The 19,482-nt window shown below is 37.0% G+C and overlaps 1 protein-coding gene across 9 annotated transcripts in view; it reads right to left on the minus strand.

Moving 5' to 3' along the window:
• Positions 1-1,281: 1,281 nt before the first annotated feature.
• The window catches only part of TMEM68 (transmembrane protein 68), a 43,656-nt gene continuing 25,455 nt past the window's right edge, over positions 1,282-19,482 (minus strand). For 4 of the 9 annotated variants that reach the window (XM_039464716.2, XM_039464718.2, XM_039464717.2 and 1 more), the window contains 4 exons: positions 15,285-15,478; positions 12,094-12,154; positions 9,495-9,634; positions 1,282-7,650 (listed from right to left, as the gene is read on the minus strand). In XM_039464716.2, the coding sequence (XP_039320650.1) occupies positions 7,564-7,650; positions 9,495-9,634; positions 12,094-12,154; positions 15,285-15,478 (482 nt within the window). In that variant the 3' untranslated portion in view covers positions 1,282-7,563. Of the gene's footprint in view, positions 7,651-8,508; positions 8,600-8,965; positions 9,102-9,494; positions 9,635-12,093; positions 12,155-13,891; positions 14,026-15,284; positions 15,479-19,482 lie in introns of those variants that run through there. The other 5 variants (XR_012514008.1, XR_012514007.1, XR_012514006.1 and 2 more) reach the window with 5 other exon arrangements.

Genomic DNA, 19,482 nt, shown 5'->3' on the forward strand with positions numbered 1-19,482 from the left:
ATCATCTCTTCTCTACTGTGAACAACACTGTAATGAACCTACTCTTCTATGTCCCCTTACAGACCCGTGTGAGAATTTTTTGGAGTATCCATCTGGGAGTGAAACTGCTGGGTCCCTGGGTCCACACACGCTCAATACAATTAGGTATTAGCACGTTGCTCTGTAGAAGTTCCACAGCACTACAATCCTGCCTGTTTTCCGCCTTTCTGATTGTTGCCAGTCTAAAATAATATAACATTATTGTTTAAATTTGCATCATCTGGGTTAACTAAAAGATTTAAACATCTCTTCATATGCTTTTGGCCTCTTAGGTTTCCTCTTCTATAAACTGCCTTTTTTTTTTTCCTTTTTTTGAGACAGGGTCTCACTCTGTCACCCAGGCTGGAGTGCAGAGACACGATCACAGCTCACTGCAGCCTCGACCTCCCAGGCTCAAGTGATCTTCCCACTCCAGCCTCCCAAGTAGCTGGGACTACAGGCGTGCACCACCACGCTTGGTTTTCTATATTTTTAGTAAAGATGGGGTTTCACCTTGTTGCAAAAGCTGGTCTTGAACTCCTGGGCTCAAGTGATCCTCCCACCTTGGCCTTCCAAAGTGCTGGGATTATAGGTGTGAGCAAGTGCCCCGGCCTGATTTTTGCTTCTTTTGATTTGTTGAAGTTTCTTGTATCTGCAGGTATTGGCCCTTTATCAATTTCAGAAAATTGGAAATAACTTCTCTCAGTCTGTTAACTTCATCCTTAATTTTGTTGTGAGCAAAACCATCCTTTTTTTTTTTTTGGCCTTATGCTCTTATCTTTTGAGGTTTTGTTCAAGAAGTCCCTTCTCATGTCTGGGTCACAGAATGCTCCTACATTTTTTAAATTAGCTTCACAGTTACACTGTTCACATTTAGATTTTTAATCCATATGGAGTTCACCTTTCAAGAAATGTGAGGTAGGAATCAATTTTGGTTTTCTTCATATTTCTGCCAGTTTCTCCAACACCACTCACCAAATAATCAGTTTTTCCCATTGACTTACAGTGTCTTTTATTTTACTTTGAGTTCCCACATACACATTATGTCTTTCTGTGATTTTCCTATTCTTTCTTGTGGCGTTGCTTGACTGTTCTTATGCCAACTTCTTAGCATTTGGCCAAAATTCAACATTTGACTTTACCTTGACCCAAGAGTAAATAACTGAACACCTATCTGGCATGTCATGAATTTTTGTGCGATCAATCCAGTGTGATATTTTAGACTAAAACCTAATCAATACAATAACATTAAGCAATAACAAAGACATTCAGATTTTTTAATTGAAGTACGGTATCGATTACATATAGTAAAATACATACATCTTAATTACACAGCTTGATAACTTTCTAGACAGGTACATATCCTTTTAAATTGTATCCAAATCAATATAGAGAATACTTTCAACATCCCAGAATTCTACATCCATCTTCTGCACTTGGTAAACTCTAAAGGTAACCATCATTCTGACATCTGTTACTATAGGTTGGTCTTGTCTATTCTTGACTTCACATATGTGGTTCATACGATTTTCAGCCTTTCATTTCTGACTTCTTTATCAATAAGTCTGTGATATTTATCCACGTTGGTGCATAAAGCAATAGTTGATTTTTTTCCACTGCTTGATTGAATAACTATACTAAAATGTCCTTACCCATTCTCCTGTTGAGAGACACTACTGTTGATAGGCAGTTTGGGGATTTTATGACTAAACTGCTATGAACATGCCTGTCGGAGGACGTAAGCCCTCCTTTCCCGTTTCAGGCAATGTGTGAATGTTCAGCTATAGTAGATGCTATCAATGGGGTTTTGATTCAGATATTGTCAATATCCAAATAATTACTTACAAATATAGGTAACTTTTGTTGTTTTTTTTGAGATGGAGTATCTCTCTTGTTGCCCGAGCTGGAATGCAATGGTGTGATCTCAGCTCACCACAACCTCTGCCTCCCAGGTTCAAGCGATTCTCCTGCCTTAGCCTCCCAAGTAACTGGAATGACAGGCATGTGCCACCACGTCTGGCTAATTTTGTATTTTTAGTAAAGATGGGGTTTCTCCATGTTGGTCAGGCTGGTCTCGAACTCCTGACCTCAGGTGATCTGCTCACCTCGGCCTCCCAAACTGTTGGGATTACAGGCATTAGCCACGGTTCCCAGCCTCAGTAACTATTTTAAATGTAACCAGGATTGAAAATTTTCTTTAAGTGCATTGTGAGTGGAAATGTAAGTGTATATTTTTATTGTAAGAGTAAAAGCACTTGGTTTATCAATACAAACATTATAAAGAACTTTTAAATAGCTAAATAAATGAGGAAATCAATTGACAGCGAAAGAGAATTTTAAGAGACAGCACATCCATCAGAAAACATTAGGAAAAACTTTTTCATAATTCGAGCCAAAAGTGTTTATAAATATGTAAAATAAACATCAATTTATGTCAAGTCTAATCCTTATAGATTATTTAGTGTACAGGTACCACAACAGTAAACAAAGTAACCTTTGGAAAATGAATTTATCTAGGTTAACCAGCTAGGAAATAAATCTTACAGAAAAAAAAAAACGTATTTGCAAACATTTACAACTTGTAAAAGTGAATTCAAAACAGACTGTCAACTTTACAACCTGAAAATTTTATGAAGAGAAAACTCCAAAATCATTTTTAACAATGCGAGGTGTAATCAACTTTAACACAAAAATGCAGGTTATGCTTTGTTGGCAGAAATACTGTATAAATGAGGCTGTGTTCTTTCTAGAATGTCACATCACATCAGGAGGCATATAATGTTGGTTTGTGTCATTAGTCATGGTGGTAACTTTGATCACTTGATTAAGATGGCATCCACCAGGTTTCTTCTCTATGAAGTCATTATTTTTTCCCTTTATAATGAATAAGTACTTTACGGAGAAACACTTTGAAGCTATGTGCATGTCTGATCCTCATCAAACTGCCAGCCACTAGTTTCTTTGTTCTTCGCTGCGTAGGGCACAGGAAAAAAGCTCTTCCAAAGTAAGAAAGCTGCAGCCCAGAGGGCAGCTACCCTCACATGGCTTGACTAAACTGGTAGCTGCAACCTTCTTATCTTAATCTTGATGCTGAGATACAGAAAGAAAATTCCCTTAAGATATGTCAACACAAATTGGCCTTAACTAGGGTTTTGGTTGGGTTGGGTTGGCTTTGGGGGAAGGTGTAATGTGCAGCCAGGTGTGGTGGCGCACGCCTGTAGTCCCAGCTACTTGAGAAGCTGAGAGATGAGAAATGCCTGAACTCAGAAGGCTGCAGGGAGCTAAGATCACACCACTGTATGCAACAGAGTGAGACCCTGTCTCAAAAAAAAAAAAAAAAAAAGCCAACTAGTAAATATAGGATAAGAGAAAAATAGAAAAATCACTCTTGAACCCGAGTAATAATTTATTCACACAAGAATCAATTCAAAAGATGCTAAAACAAGTTAACGAGTTAAAGTTTGATGAGCAACAGTTACATGCAGTTATGTGCTACAGTGACGTTTCAGTCAACAAACTGAATATTTAACAACGGTCCCATAAGATTATAATACCTTATTTTTACAGCACCTTTTCTATGTTTAGCTGTGTTTAAATACTCAAATACTATGGTGTTGCAATCGCAATATTCAGTATGGTCACATGGTCTTCAGGTTTGTAGACTAGAAGCAACAGGTTACACCATACAGCCAAAGACAATGATAAAATCACCTAACAATGAATTTCTCAAATACCTTCCCATCATTAATCAATGCATGACCATACAGAATCTCTAAGAATCTCAAAGTAAGTTTCCTTATTACAAAGGGAAAAATGATAACTACCGGGAAGGAATCTGGCGAATGCCATCTCAACCAAGTGATCAAAGTTACTGCCACTACTGACACAAACCAACATGTGCCTCCTGATGTGACACCCTGGAGAGAGCCGCAGCATCATGCGCGTTGTATTCCTAAAATAATGCATAGTCTGAATCAACTCATAATGAAATGTGAGGCAAAAACAAACTGAGGGCTTATCTGCAAAACAAATGGTCCCCCCTCGCCAAAAAGGTCACTATCATTAAAGACAAAGAATCGCTGAGGAATCATTCCAGATCAAAGATGACTAAAGAAACAGGACAATTAAATGCAGTGTGTGATCTTTTCTTGGATGAATCAAGAAGAAAAATTGATGTAAATGATATTACTGAGACAACTGGTAATATTTAAATATGGTCTATAGATAGTAACTTTTATTTAGACTGTATTTATTGTATCCATCCTGATTTTTCTGATTTTTTTTGATCATTGTCTTGTGGTTCTGTAAATGGATCTCAGTCCAGATAACAATAAGGGGCGTGGTATTTGCAATTTCCTGTCAGATGATCCAGGAGAAAAAGTATAGATATATACATGGAGACAGCAAGGGCAACAGGAATGTGAAAAGAATAAAACAAATGTGACATATTACATTGGTGAATCTGGGTAAAGAGTATATGGGAGTACTCTGCCCTGCAATTGCAACGTTTCTATAAGCTTCAAATTGTTTCAGAATGAAAGTTTTTAAAAATGAGTATGAAAAATTTCCCATAAGTACGCTATGTTTATACTTCTGGAGAGAGGCCCTTCATGCCTGCATCAGGTTCTGACTGTGAACAGTCCTCAAAAGGATCAAAACACGTGAATAGAAGTCAGAAGGGAAAGAAAACTTATGGGAAAAAAAGACCTAATACACATTCTTTCCATTACTTGTATTTATTTATTTATTTAGAGACAGGGTCTCATTCTGTTGCTAAGGCTGGAGTGCAGTGGGACAGTCATGACTCACTGCAGCCCTAACCTCTCCAGGATCAACCTCCCACTTTAGCCTCTCAAGTAGCAGTAACTGCCGGTGTTCATCACCACACTCAGCTGATTTTTGTGGCTCAGTAGAGACAGGGTTTCTTGTAGAGGCAGGGGTTTGCCCAGGCTGGCCTGGAACTCCTGGACTCAAGTGACCCAACTGACTCAGCCTCCCAAAGTGTTGAGATGACAGGTGTGAGCCACTGCACCCAGCTTAATTTGAAAAAAATTTTAAAGAGGTCTTGTTAAGTTGCCCAGGTGGTCTCAAACTCCTGACCTCAAGCAATCCTCCCAAAGTGTTGGGATTACAGGTGTGTGCCATCATGCCCAGCCATATTTCTCTATTTAGTCATATTCTCTGACTCTTATGGGAATTAAACTCAAATAGCAAAGACAAAGATCTTAACAATTGAGATAAGAAACATGGATGTTAGTCTGAGTATCAGGCTTTAAAAAAAAGGTTTCAGTTAAAGCAGTAAAACTTAAATACTGTAAAAAGCTTTTGCCACATTAGCAATAAATAATGTTCTTTCTTTAGTCTTTATTAACAGAGCCAGGGGCTTGCTCTATCATCCAGGCTGCACAGCGGCACAATTACGATTCACTGCAGCCTTGAACTCCTGGGCTCAAGCAATCCTTCCACCTCAGCCTTCCAAGTAGCTGAGACTATAGGTGCACACCACCACTCTCGGCTAACTTGAGTCTTTAAAACTCAATAGTCGGCCCGAAACAAACTTCTCATTCATTTTATGATCATTTATTCATTTATTCTGAAATATTTCATCAATTTTGAACAGAACACTCTTCACTGCTGGGTGGGGGGAGTTCAAATAATCATTAATTGACTCTTCTCATTGACCACAAAATTAAAATTTATTACACTGGAAACTAAGGTTTCTTCATTGTGGCTAGATAAAATAATATGATTGTAGGTGTGAACTATGTAAAGAGTACAACAAAAAAATCAATTTAATATGATTATTTAGGGTGGGTGCAGTGGCTCATGCCTGTAATCCCAGAACATTGGGAGGCTGAGGCTGAGGCAGGTGGATTGCTTGAGATCAGGAGTTCAAGACCAGCCTGGCCAATATGGTGAAATCTTGTCTCTACTAAAAATACAAAAATTAGCCAGGCATGGTGGTGCACACATGTAATTCCAGCTACCCAGGAGGCTGAGGCAGGAGCAAGGCTTGAACCCAGGAGGTGGAGGTTGCAGTAAGCAGAGATCGCACCACTACACTCCAGCCTGGGCAACGGACAGAGTGAGACTCCATCTCAAAAAAAAAAGAAAAAAAGATTTTTAAAATGTCACATGTAATTTTACAAGAAAATTAACTGCAATTCAGGTTTATTTTCACATTGTTTAATTTTATATACATTTCACATGTCATAAATACACACAATACAAAAGCTATGCAAAAACCTTAGTAATTTAACATTTAAAAAAGGAAGAGAGAGATACTACATTTGATTTCTGATACTCTTCTGTTTAAATAACACTTAAATTTAGTTTTCAAGAAGATAACAATTGAAATCATTAATTTTTCAGAGGGCTTTGTGTTCATATAAATCCATCATTCAGGCCAGGCGCAGTGGCTCCTGCCCGTAATCTCAGCATTTTGGGAGACTGAGGTGGGTGGATCACGTGAGGTCAGGAGTTTGAGACCAGCCTGGCCAACATGGCAAAAACCCATCTCTAAATAAAAACAAAACAAAAATAAATAAATTCATTATTCAAGTATATTTTTATTGAAGCAATAAACCACTTCATTGACTGCAAAGTCAAACTGGGTAAGCCTCAATACTGAGCAGAAGTAGAGAACTCTGCTTTCCTCAGCCTAGAATCAGCTTCTAGCACACGAAATGCAGAGCACAACAGTGATTTTTAACCTGGCATTATTAAGACCATAGTATACAGCTGACAATGCACAGCAGAACCTATATTGTTTTCTTATAGACTCTTGTTAAAAATATCATACTAAAAATAATTAGAAATTTTATTTTTCCTAATTTCTTTTACTCCATTTAAAAAAACAATGCATCTTTTTCATTGTGCTTGGCAACTGGACATGATACCTGAAGACATAATTTAAACACACAGTGGAGAAAATATATACGTAACTCCTAAAGAATTCTGACATTATTTAAATTAATTCTGTTGTAATTTTGGTTCAACAGTTATCCATCACAGAAAATATAAAGAACTTAAAATAATATTATTCACACATGATGTTTTTAAAACAGAATTGTTGAGACATAAAAACATTACGTGACTTGCCCAAGGTCATGAAGGGAATGAGGGACAGACAACAGCGTGTTTTTTCTAACTTAAGCAGCTATGCTAACCCCTAGCTTATGCCATCTTTCAAAATCAGCGCAAGGCAAAAGATACAGAAATTCAATGCATTATCCAGGAATGTTTGTTTAACCTAAACTGCTGTTATTAACTAAGAATCTATATGTTTAGCATACATTATTAGGAATTTACGAACAAAACATCTTTTTCTGAATTATTAGGCATGTAATTTGTTAGTATTTGACACAATTGCAAAAACAAAATTGACAATATAATTTTAAACAAAGGAGTTCTGTGAAAGATGCTTATTAACATGATTTTTAAAAAAATACTAATTGTAGGACCTACAAAATTCAGAAGACAGTACCTTAGATGCAAACATTTAATATAAATGTATTAAATCATCTTCTAGTTGACCCTTTGTTATCAATGAAAACGTTCTAACAAAGCACTCATAATGTTTCCTGGTATTCTTTGGTGCTTATCAATCAAAGCTTGAACAGCATTCTTTGTCTATTAAGAAAACAGAAGAAAAGCTATTGTTATTGTAGATCTTAATATGGTTCGACTTACCTCCCATCACCCCTCAGAATTAATAATTTCCTTCTCAGTAAACCCAAAGCATATATTTTTAATATTTTTTTATAGAAACAGGGTTTCACTATGTTCCCAGGCTAGTCTCAAACTGCTGGGCTCAAGCACTTCTCCCACTTCAGCCTTCCAATGTGTTGGGGTTACAGGCAAGGGCCACCGTGCCTGGCTGCAGCATATTTCTTATACTTATATTATTAAGCCTTCAATTATAGTTGTTGTCTACATGTCTCTTTTCTATACCAGACTGTAAGCTCCTTAAGATACATCTTAGTATTTTTCCAGCATTAAGCACAGCAATGACTCACACATGATAAACACTATAGGGAACTTAAAGAAGAAAAAAGAAAAAAATGTAGAACATTTTCAAGTAGGCAAATGGAAGACTTAGTCCTTTCCAGCCGTTAGTAAACTCTAATGTATTTTTTATTTTATCACCACACATACTGAACAATTATATCAGGGTCTCACTGTGTTGCTCAGGCTGGTCTTGAACTCCTGGACTCAAGGGATCCTCCTGCCTCGGCCTCCCAAAGTGCTGGAATTATAGGCATGAGTCATCATGCCTGGCCAATTTTTATTTTTAAATTGGTTTATGGCTATTTAAAATTCTGATATATGTACCATGTATATGCATATGTATATGTGTATGCATAGTTCATGCATACACACATATGTATTTCCTTTTTTAGACTTTAACCTTTAAAGAAAATTAATAAACACTAGCCCAACTATGTATTTTTAAAATATGCCCCTTTGGCTATGTGCAGTGGCTCATACCTGTAATCCCAGCACTTTGGGAGGCCAAGGTGATCACTGGAGGTCAGGAATTCGAGGCCAGCCTGACCAATGTGGTGAAACCTCATCTCTACTAAAAATACAAAATTAGTGCGGTGACAATCATAATTCACTGTAAGCTTGACCTCCTAGCTTCATGGTATCCTCCCACCTCAGCCTCCCAAGCTGCTGGGATGACAAGTGTGAGCCACCAAGCCTGGCCCATTCGTCCCATTTTCTAAGTGATTCAGTTAACATGACATGTATTGCATTTAACAAGAATGGAGTAAAAAAGAAAAAAAAAGAGAACCTAACATGTGTTCTTTTTCCTTTTTTTGTAGTTTTATACTCTCTGAAAGTATAATTACAAGGTAGGCAGTCTTTTCTACTCTTCATCCTCCTTGATCTCTTTGCAAAAACTAATATTACTGACCATTCCCATTTTTTAATACAACCTCACCTGCTAACCTCTGTCACACAAACGGACTTGTTCTCTGCCGGTGCCCTTTCCGTCAGCTCTGGAGCTTTCCTTCCTCGGCCTTCTTCTTCAGTGCTACATCTCCTGCAGTCTGTCCTCGGCTTTCTCTCTCATCTGCCTTATAAAGCTCACGGCTTAAGTAACTCTCTCCGTGCAAATGACTGAAATCTCCATCATCAATTCTGACTTTCTCCCAAATTTCAGTTCGATATTTCCAAAAATCTATGCATAGATATATATTCCTATCCAACAGTTACCATCAATTCTATCCCTGGACTCCACCCATTAAAAGTCTGTAGCACCCCTCCTGCCACCCCCAACTCCTGCCTGTAGTGACAGTAAGTCTCCAGAGATTAGCAAATGGTCCCTAGGGGGTACAATCACCTCTGGTGGAGAACCACTGACCCAGAACATGCTTGTAGAATATAAAACTAAATCAATGACATTCAAAATATAATGACTGAAAATAAAAATATGTCCTAAAACTAAAAAAAAAAAAAAATTAATTTACCTTTTCAGCTAATTCTTCTGCTGTTATCTTTGGGTCATACGGAATGGGGTCACCTAAATAGGTCCGTAACTTCACTGGAAAACCTCCATACATTGGAGCAAATGGATAGCGGAACTTTTCATAAAGCCATCTAAATAACCCTGTTTTAGAGTACACAATCATTTTAACTTGTTAAATATTCTGATCATGTAATTGTAAACTTTCAAATTAATGACGTAGGACTTACAGGAAGGTGGCAAAAAGTATCACTTCTTGGCAATTAGTACAATTTTTTTAAAAAGAAGAGCTTTTCATCAATTGTAACAAATATATCCCACCAATGCAAGATGTTAGTAACAGGAGAAACTGGGGCGAGAACTCTCTACTTTCTATAAACCTAAAAATTCCCCCCCAAAAGTCTATTTATTATTTTTTTAGTGAGCTTTTAAAAGTACAGGAACTTAACAAAATTAAATTAAAAGTAAATAAATAAATAAAAACACAGGAATTTTAAAAGGCAAACAAGTTACTATTACAAAACAAAGCCTACACTGTTACGAAAATTACTAGAGGTGAAAAAGTCTAGAGACTCACAAAACATAACTTAAAGACCAAAAAAAGGAAAAATAAATTTATGTAAACAGGAGACTACAATGCAAAGAAACTAAGTAAAGACAAAACATTATTATGAACCAGGAAAAACGAAACACATGAAAGCAAATAATGACTAATGCTAATGAACAAATCTGAAATTTAGCAGGATTAAATAAAAGTGGTAATAACATAAAAATAAACTGATGGACTACATTTTTTTAAAAAATCTGAAATGTTATCAAAGGAATCCAAAACAGGCAGACCATAAGGAACACACAGTCATGGGTCTCACCAAAGTTGAAAGGATTCTTACACATCAAAACACAGAATACACCCTATCCTACAGGTCACACATGCATACACACACACACCATCACTAGATACTAATTTTTGGACTATTCAACTTTAAAGTGAAAAAAAGTAAAAAAAAAAAAAAAAAAAAAAAAAAGGCACAGGAAAAATAAACAAAACTTCTGGAATAATTTCTGACTTGCTACTAAATTCTAAACAAATGAGCCAAGAAAAAATTAGAATAGGCTGGGCACGGTGGCTCACACCCAACACTTTGGAAGACTGAAGGGGGTGGATCACCTGAGGTCAGGAGTGCGAGATCAACCTAGCCAACATAGCAAAACTCTGTCTCTACTAAAAATACAAAAATAGCCAGGAGTGCTGGCACCTGCCTATAGTCCCAGCTACTTTAGAGCCTGAGGCGAGAGAATCACTTGAATTCATGAGGTGAAGGCTGCAGTGAGCTGAGATCATGCCGCTGCACTCCAGCCTGCGCAATACAGAGACTCCGTCTCAAAAAAAAAAAAAAAAGAAATCCACAACAAAAGTTAAAGATCTCATCAATCTTCCTTTCCACTTTAAATCCAATTAAAAAAAAAAAAAAAAAAGACTTAAAAAACAGAATGCAGTACTAACAAAATAGCAATGTTACACATAAAAGAAACAAAGGCAGTTTAAAGGTCTTCAGAAGGCGACTTGTAAGTGGATAGAAACATTAAAAATAATAGTGCTAGAATTAAAAATAATAATAATGCTATGAATATATAATATAATCAATTAAATGTAATATACAAACCATAGAGTACAACAAATTGAATACTTCAAAATAAGAAAACAAGTATTGCAAAGAAAAAGCACATCTAGGGCCGGGCGCGGTGGCTCAAGCCTGTAATCCCAGCACTTTGGGAGGCCAAGGCGGGTGGATCACAAGGTCGCGAGATCGAGACCATCCTAGTCAACATGGTGAAACCCCGTCTCTACTAAAAATACAAAAAATTAGCTGGGCATGGTGGCACGTGCCTGTAATCCCAGCTACTCAGGAGGCTGAGGCAGGAGAATTGCTTGAACCCAGGAGGCGGAGGTTGCAGTGAGCCGAGATCGCGCCATTGCACTCCAGCCTGGGTAACAAGAGTGAAAACTCCATCTCAAAAAAAAAAAAAAAAAAGAAAGAAAAAGCACATCTAATCATTGACATTGCTATAACAACATTTAAAAGCTGATTTTTAAAATCTATAAATTATGGACAGGTAAAAAGAATTTTCCAGTGTAAATGTATTATGGTGCAAAATATTTTTACAAAGAACAAAAAGTGACAGAAATAAACCAAAGCAAATGCTATTTCCTTAGGTAGTTAATCTTAGTTCAATACCATATTGTCATCCATTTTTAAAGCTGTAACTTCTGGGGTGAGTTAAAAAGATAGTTGGACAGTTTGTAAATATATTCTAAACTTCATCACCATGGTTTAAAACAATAAACTAGCTAATTCACTATCAAGTTTTTAAAAGCCCATTTGAAGAACTTCAGTATGTATATGATACTCTCAACAAAAACACAGCATTAAGAACTGCCATTACTTAGAGCTAGTTATCACTTGGACTTTAAACAGAAAAACGTCTGAATAGTATACCCGTTTTCTAAAGATAATAATTCAAAAGGTTTCCTTGTAGAGTTCAACAGCCCAAATATTTTAAAAATTGCATTGTAATTAAAAACCATATGAATCAGAACTTACTTGTTCCTCCAAGCGATCTAAATCCTTCTCTAATGTTTTGTGTAAACATAGGAATAATGGGCTAAAGAAACAGAGAATTTGAATTAAAAAGTGAATAAATTCACCCATTCAATGTCTCCATTAGAGTAACTCATGCAAACTTTTTTTATTAAGAAAGAGAAAAGGCGTCTATGGCCATGCCACCCTGAACATGCCCAGTCACGTCTGATCTCAGAAGCTAAGCAGGGTAGGGCCTGGTTAGTACTGACATGGGAGAAAGAGAAAAGGTACACAAATTTATTAGTGCGGGCTTGTGGGGAGATCACAAAGTGATTATGCAAACTTTTGAGAGCCTGTTTGATATCATGAAAATAAAATATTTTTAAAATAAAGGTACACATGATTAGTTTATCAACTAAATTCAACTTGATCCTTTGTAAAAATAGAAATTGGAAACACTACCCTCCAGTGGTAATATGAAATATTTCATTGACCAATTTTCCTAACAGTCCACATCAAACCTTGAAACTCAAAATAGAGATTACAGTAATCATTAATTTCATTAAATAAAATAAATGTAGTAAACTGAATTGGCTTTAGGGCTACTGAATAGTACACTCACTGAAGAAAAGTTGCACGACAGAGATTCCATGTTGCACGACAGAGATTCCACGGGGAATTTTTAGCGGGGCAGTTGGGGACAGACTCTCACTCTGTGGCCCAGGCTGAACTGCAGTGGCGTGATCATGGCTCACTGTGGCTTCAACCCAGAATTCAATTGCTTACATATAAAATGTGTGCCTGTATGTATGTGTGTGCATGCATGTTTGCAAGGGAGAGAGAAAGAGAGACAGGGGAGTGAATGTGTGTGTGCATTTTTTTTTTTTTTTTTTTTTTTGGAGGCAGAGTCTTGCTGTCACCTAGGCTGCAGCGCAATGACATGATCTCAGCTCACTGCAACCTCTGCCTTCCAGGCTCAAGTCATCCTCCAACCTCAGCCATCTGAGTAGCTGGAACCAGGCCCAGCTAATTTTTATACTTTTAGCAGAGATGGGGTTTCACCATGTTGGACAGGCTGGTCTCGAACTCCTGACCTCAAGTGATCCTCCCACTTTGGCCTCCAAAAGTGCTGGAATTACAGGCGTGAGCCACCATGTCCAGCCAAGAATGTTTACTTTTAAAAACTATCCTTGGGGTTTTGAAGTCTTAACTCTGTTACTAAAAATGTGGGACCACTGTACAAGTTACTTACCATGTTTAAGTCTCACTTTCTTCATGCATAAAATGGGGGTAAATAATAATAATTATCCCTATCTCAAAGTCTTTTATGGATAAAGTGAGATAACTCTTTTAATAGTGAGATAATTTTATTAAAACATTATTTTCTTTTATATATGCTATTTATTTTACAATTAAATGGGCTGGTTTTCTCCTCAACTTAGACATGAAATCAGCTAAAAGTTCTTATCAAACTCGTTAAGTCTCAAGAATTCAGAAAACCAGAGTGATTTGTATTATATCAAAAAGTCTCTCATCTTCAAATAAATCTTATTATTTTCTACCAATATTTTGTGAACTTGCATTGACAATCAGGCTTTTTCCCCTTTAATTTTTATTACTATATCACAATTTAAATACAGTTAATCCTGTAACAACAGTGTTAAATTTTTGTTCACGGCTTACGATAATTTTGTGAGGCCTATTAAAGGATTTTCCAGATGGGATACTTGTGCCACTTACAACTCTATACATATATTACTGAAAGATTTCCCTCACGTATCTGGGAAGCCCCTTCAGCCTCAGATGTCAGCAGACTCACTGTGCAATGTAGTCGGAAATGGCAACAGTACCGGTTGCCTCGAGTTCTGAACTGTGTGCTCTGCTCTGCTGCTGCCTTGCTGAGTCACAAGATCCCTTCCATCCCTCCATCTCTCTGTGCCTGAGTCTCCTCATCTGCAACATTGGAATAATTATATGTGTCACCTCCTTACTGTACAGGAGTACAAGATAAAGTGTTTAAAAGTGCTATGAGATGTTGGGGTGGCACAATATTAATCAAACTTACAAGATTCATTTGTTTTTAAATGTATGAAAGCTATTTCTTAAACTTTCTGAAGTTTTACATAAAAATCTTAAATTATCTAGATCATTTAATTAATTATCTGGAAACTGAAGGATTAGAAAGAGTTCTTTTCTCTGTATCATTTTTCTCTTTCAGGCCTTCTTCTAAGCAATATGTTGCTGAAAATGTAAACTTAAGGATGAGGAATTAGAATCCCATGGTGTATTTATGTGATTTTAAATCTATTTTTGTCATCTTTATCTTAAACTTTTGAAGAAACAATTCTTTCAAAATCTAAACTTGAAAACTGAACCGTCTCTGATTAGGATTTTAGCTTTTATCATTTTCATATACATTACATTGATTATTCTTAAATTTTGTATAACTGCATATGTCCTTTTGTATTCTGTATTATTTATATGGTCTAGGTTTTTCTACGACAGTGCTTAAGATTTGGGGAAATAAGTGAAATGTGCTATAATTCATTTTCTATATACCTAAAAAACTAAGTTACTGACAGCATTCTCTAACTGGCCTGGAAAAAGAACAATACTCTGTCAAATAGAGTTTCTTTTTCTGACAATCAAAATGAAAATAAACAGAAAACAAAGGAGATACATTCCACAGGTAGTAGATAAGTGTTTCTTAGGCTAAAGTACAATATGGAGACCAAGGCTGAGAAATACTTTCCCAAGGCAAAATAAAAGAACAAAATGGCATTCGAAAGCTCTTTTTTTTTTTTTTGAGACACAGTCTCACTCTGTCACCCATGCTGGAGTGCAGTGGTGCAATCTCAGCTCACTGCAACCTCCACCTCCCCAGTTCAAGCAATTCTTCTGCCTCAGCTTCCCGAGTAGCTGGAATTACAGGCATGCACCACCATACCTAGCTAATTTTTGTATTTTTAGTAGAGATGGGGTTTCACTATGTTGGCCAGGCTGGTCTCAAACTCCTGACATCGTGATCCATCAGCCTCAGCCTCCGAAAGTGCTGAGATTACAGGCGTGAGCCATCGAACCCAGCCTATACGTTAATTTTTAAAGTACTGCAGTGAAAGTGACTAAGTTCTTATATACTTTGACTCGCTATTTAACTATTTATTTTAAATTTAACTAAGCTTTACTTTAATAATTAATTTTATACAACTCACCACTTTTGCATCGATTGCAACCTGAGCAAAGCCTTTTCGATGACCCCATACGATGTTATAAGTTTCATCACTAATTAAGGCTTCTCGAACTCCACCTGGTGAGATAGCTAACAAGTGGCCACTCCTCAGAATTTCAACACATTTTTCTCTTGGTCCATGTAGAGCACAAAACACATCCAGTAATAAACTAAACCCTGTAAGAAACATGAATATGAAGATACAAAATAAACATTTCTTGTTTAATGCGTCGAGCAAAAATCTTCAAAAACCACACATCATTTACTATTTATACTGAAATCAGTAAACTTTTTTACTTTTTAAAATCAACAAAAAATTAGCTGGGCATGGTGACATGTGCCTGTAATCCTAGCTGCTCGGGAGGCTGAGGCAGGAGAACTGCCTGAACCCAGGAGGCAGAGGTTGTGGTGAGCCGAGATCACGCCATTGCACTCCAGCCTGGGTAACAAGAGCAAAACTCCATCTCAAAAAAAAAAAAAAAAATCAACAAAAACTCTAAAGGTTAACTTAAGTTTGATATTGCTGTTTAAGTAATAACTGCATCTTACTTATCACCTTCCGTTGGGTACCTTCTTACTGACTACCTACTACTCTGACTCAAATTCTTAAGTAAAACTCACAACAATGTTGACAAACAGGTATTCTTCTTGCCGTTTTACAGATGAGAAAACTTGGGCTCACAGAATAATAGCTTGCTCAAAGTCACACATCTAAGAAGTGGCAGGGCAGAGATTCCAGAAATGGGATTCTGATGGGATTCAGAAATGATAGCCCATCTGTAATCAGAAATCTAATCTTCCATTAACCCTACAAAAAAGAGAACCACTCAGGAGAATGTGAATCAAACTATGCTTAGCTCTTCCAAAACTGGCAAGACCATGATCAAATCTATTTAAATTAAAAGTTAGATGATGCTAATTCTATAATTAAATTTTTAAAATAATAATAGCAAACATCATTAAGAGATTTTAATAAAGTGAGGGTGCTTGACTCAAAGAACAGCTAATTCCAAGTCTTAATATTATACAGCTTTTCAAATTATAACTATTCATGGATGAAAGAAAAATCTTGTTAGTAATTAAATATTTTAATCAAATCCCATACTGGAACTTCTGAGGACTGAGGTTAGTATACATTATTCTCTGAGAACGGGAAATACAGAGACACATTCGATGTTAAAAGCTATGCACACTGGTCAGGTGCAGTGGCTCATGCCTGTAATATCAGCACTTTGGGAGACCGCGGCAGGTGGCTCACTTGCAGTTAGGAGTTCAAGACCGCCTGGCCGACGTGGTGAAACCCTGTCTTTGCCAAAAATATGAAAATCAGGCTGGCGTGATGGCATGTGCCTGTAATCCAGCTACTCAGGATGCCGAGGCAGAAGAATGGCTTCAGAATGGTTTCAAACTGGGATGTGGAGGTTGCAGTGAGCCAAGATCATGCCACTGCACTGCAGCCTGGGCAACAGAGCGAGACTCTGTCTCAAAGAAAATAACCAAAAAAAACACTACACAGACTAACCAAACTTCTCATTACTTTAAAGATCTGAAGCAAGATTATAAATATCATTAAGATTAAAATAACTGTCAGACCTAGTGTGGTGGTTCATGTCTGTAATCCCAGCACTGGGGGAGGCTGAGGCAGGCGGATCATCTGAGGTCAGGAGTTTGAGACCAGCCTTGCCAACATGGAGAAACCTCGTCTACTAAAAATACAAAAATTAGCTAGGCGTGGTGGTACATGCCTGTAATCCCAGCTACTGGGGAGGCTGAGGCAGTGAAAATTGCTTTAAGTCGTGAGGCAGAGGTTGCAGTGAGCCAAGACTGAGCCACAGCACTCCAGCCTGGGTGACAGAACAAAACTCAATTTCAAAAAAAGTAAAATAAAATAATTGTCACCCCACATTAAATGCTCACTGATTCAACTAGATGCATTCTCATAATGAAGGGATGAACATGAGATGATTCATAAATAAAAAAAAACATAAAATCTCTGTTTTTTTTCGAAACAGGGTCTTGCTTTGTCACCCAGGCTGGAATGCAGGGGCACAATAGTAGCTTACTACAGCCTTGCCCTACTGGGTTCAAGTGATCCTCTCCCTTAGCAATCCAAGTAGCTGGGACTCCAGGCACTGCACCACCATGCCTGGCTGATTTTTTTATTATTCTTTTTAGTAGAGACGAGATCTGGCTATGTTGCCCAGGCTGGTTTCAATCTTCTGAGCTCCAGCAATCCTCCTGTCTCAGCCTCATAAGCGCTGGAATTACAGGTGGGAGCCATGGTACCCACCCTAAAATCTCTCTTGTGTTGAGAATTATAATAATTTTATTCCCTTAGAAAGCAAAGAAAGACTTAAGGTAAATCAGCATCAAAATATTAAAAAGATCATAAAGAGGGAAAGAAATTCTTTGAAAAAGGCAAATGCTATAAATATTCACATTTTATTACTCCTAAAAACAACAAAAAAAGCAGCAACCTAATGCTCCGTAAGAGAAAACAGTTAAGTAAATGTTCTAGTCATACACTAAATCTTTTTTTATAAAACATGTTAAAAATGTTAATGCTGACATTAAATCTTAAAAATCCCACAAAATTGTTTGCCTATGTGACAAAGTAAAACAATGAAGTAAAATAAATCAAAATAACATTATGTTAAGAAGGTAAAATTATGATGTTGGTTGTTAACTTCCAAATCTACTATAGTGATCATGTTAGTTTTTAACAGAAAACATAGCCAATATAGTTTATATACAAAATACAAATAGCTTTTTAGTGATGGATGGATACCCAAAGCATTAACTGTATATAGGCATTGAAGTAGATCATTACTTAATTCATTGTTTGGTTGTGTTTGTCTGATTGATGTGTCAGCTTCTGCTTTTATTCCAGAGGACATACTGTCATCTCTCTTGGCTTGTTTCTAGTGATTCAGTTACAGAAGAAAATAAGATTTAATCTCAACGAGTTTATTCAAGAATGATTTCTGTAAAACTCTATGCCATCTGGTTAATTAACCTTTTTTTAAAAAAAATAGCATATAAGGCCAGCCGGCTGCAGTGGTTCACCCCTATAATCTTAGCACTTTGGGAGGCCAAGGCAGGTGGATCGCCTGAGGTCTGAAATTCAAGACCAACCTGGCCAGCATCTAAAAGTACAAAAATCAGCCGCGTGTAGTGGCAGGCACCTGTAATCCTAGCTACTCAGGAGGCTGAAGTGGGAGAATCACTTGAACCCGGGAGGCATAGGTTGCAGTGAGCTGAGATTGCACCATTGCACTCCAGTCTGGGCAACAACAGCAAGACTCCTTGTCAAAAAAAAAAAAAAAAAAAAAAGGAAAAAAGAAAAGGCTATATATACATATAGCCTTTATAAACAGATTTTTTTAAATGCAGTTTCATGGCTGGGTGCAGTGGCTCACACTTGTAATCCCAAAACTTTTGAAGGCACAGCGGGAAGATCATTTGAGGCCAGGAATTTGAGACCAGCCTGGGCAACACAGCAAGACCCCATATCTAAATAAATAAATAAATAAAATATATTCCTCAATCTTAGAGTTATAAATCTCATCAGGCAAGTCATATATGATAAGAGACATGATGTATATACTCTTTAGGGTAGTATAATATTATGTGAAGACAAAATAGATCTTTTTTTTTTTTTTTTTTTTTTTGAGATAGAGTCTTACTCTGTTGCCCAAGCTGGAGTGCAGTGGCATGATGTCCGTACACTGTAACCTCCATCTCCGAGGTTCAAGTGATTCTCCTGCCTCAGCCTCATGATTAGCTCGGCCTACAGCAGGTCTATTAGCAACCATGCCTGGTTAATTTTTGTATTTTTAGTAGAGACAGGGTTTCACCATGTTGGCCAAGCCGGTCTTGAACTCCTGACCTCAGGTGATCCGCCCACCTCATCTTCCCAAAGTGCTGGGATTACAGGCATGAGCCACTACGCCCGGCCAAGACAAAATATATTATGACTTTTTTTTTTTGCTAATTCTAATTTGCTATCAAACGGAGAGTTACCAAACTCTAATTATAACAAAATTAAACTCCAAAAATCAGTATTTCATGAAAAAATTCATCATGTGAAAAATCAACTACCCTTTAAATCAAAATTGGCAAAAATCATAATTTTTTTTAACATTACAGTTCAAGATACAACTTAGAAAAATAACGAGTGA

Source organism: Saimiri boliviensis, chromosome 15, assembly GCF_048565385.1.
Source record: "Saimiri boliviensis isolate mSaiBol1 chromosome 15, mSaiBol1.pri, whole genome shotgun sequence".
In the NCBI taxonomy this organism is placed as follows: Eukaryota; Metazoa; Chordata; class Mammalia; order Primates; family Cebidae; genus Saimiri; species Saimiri boliviensis.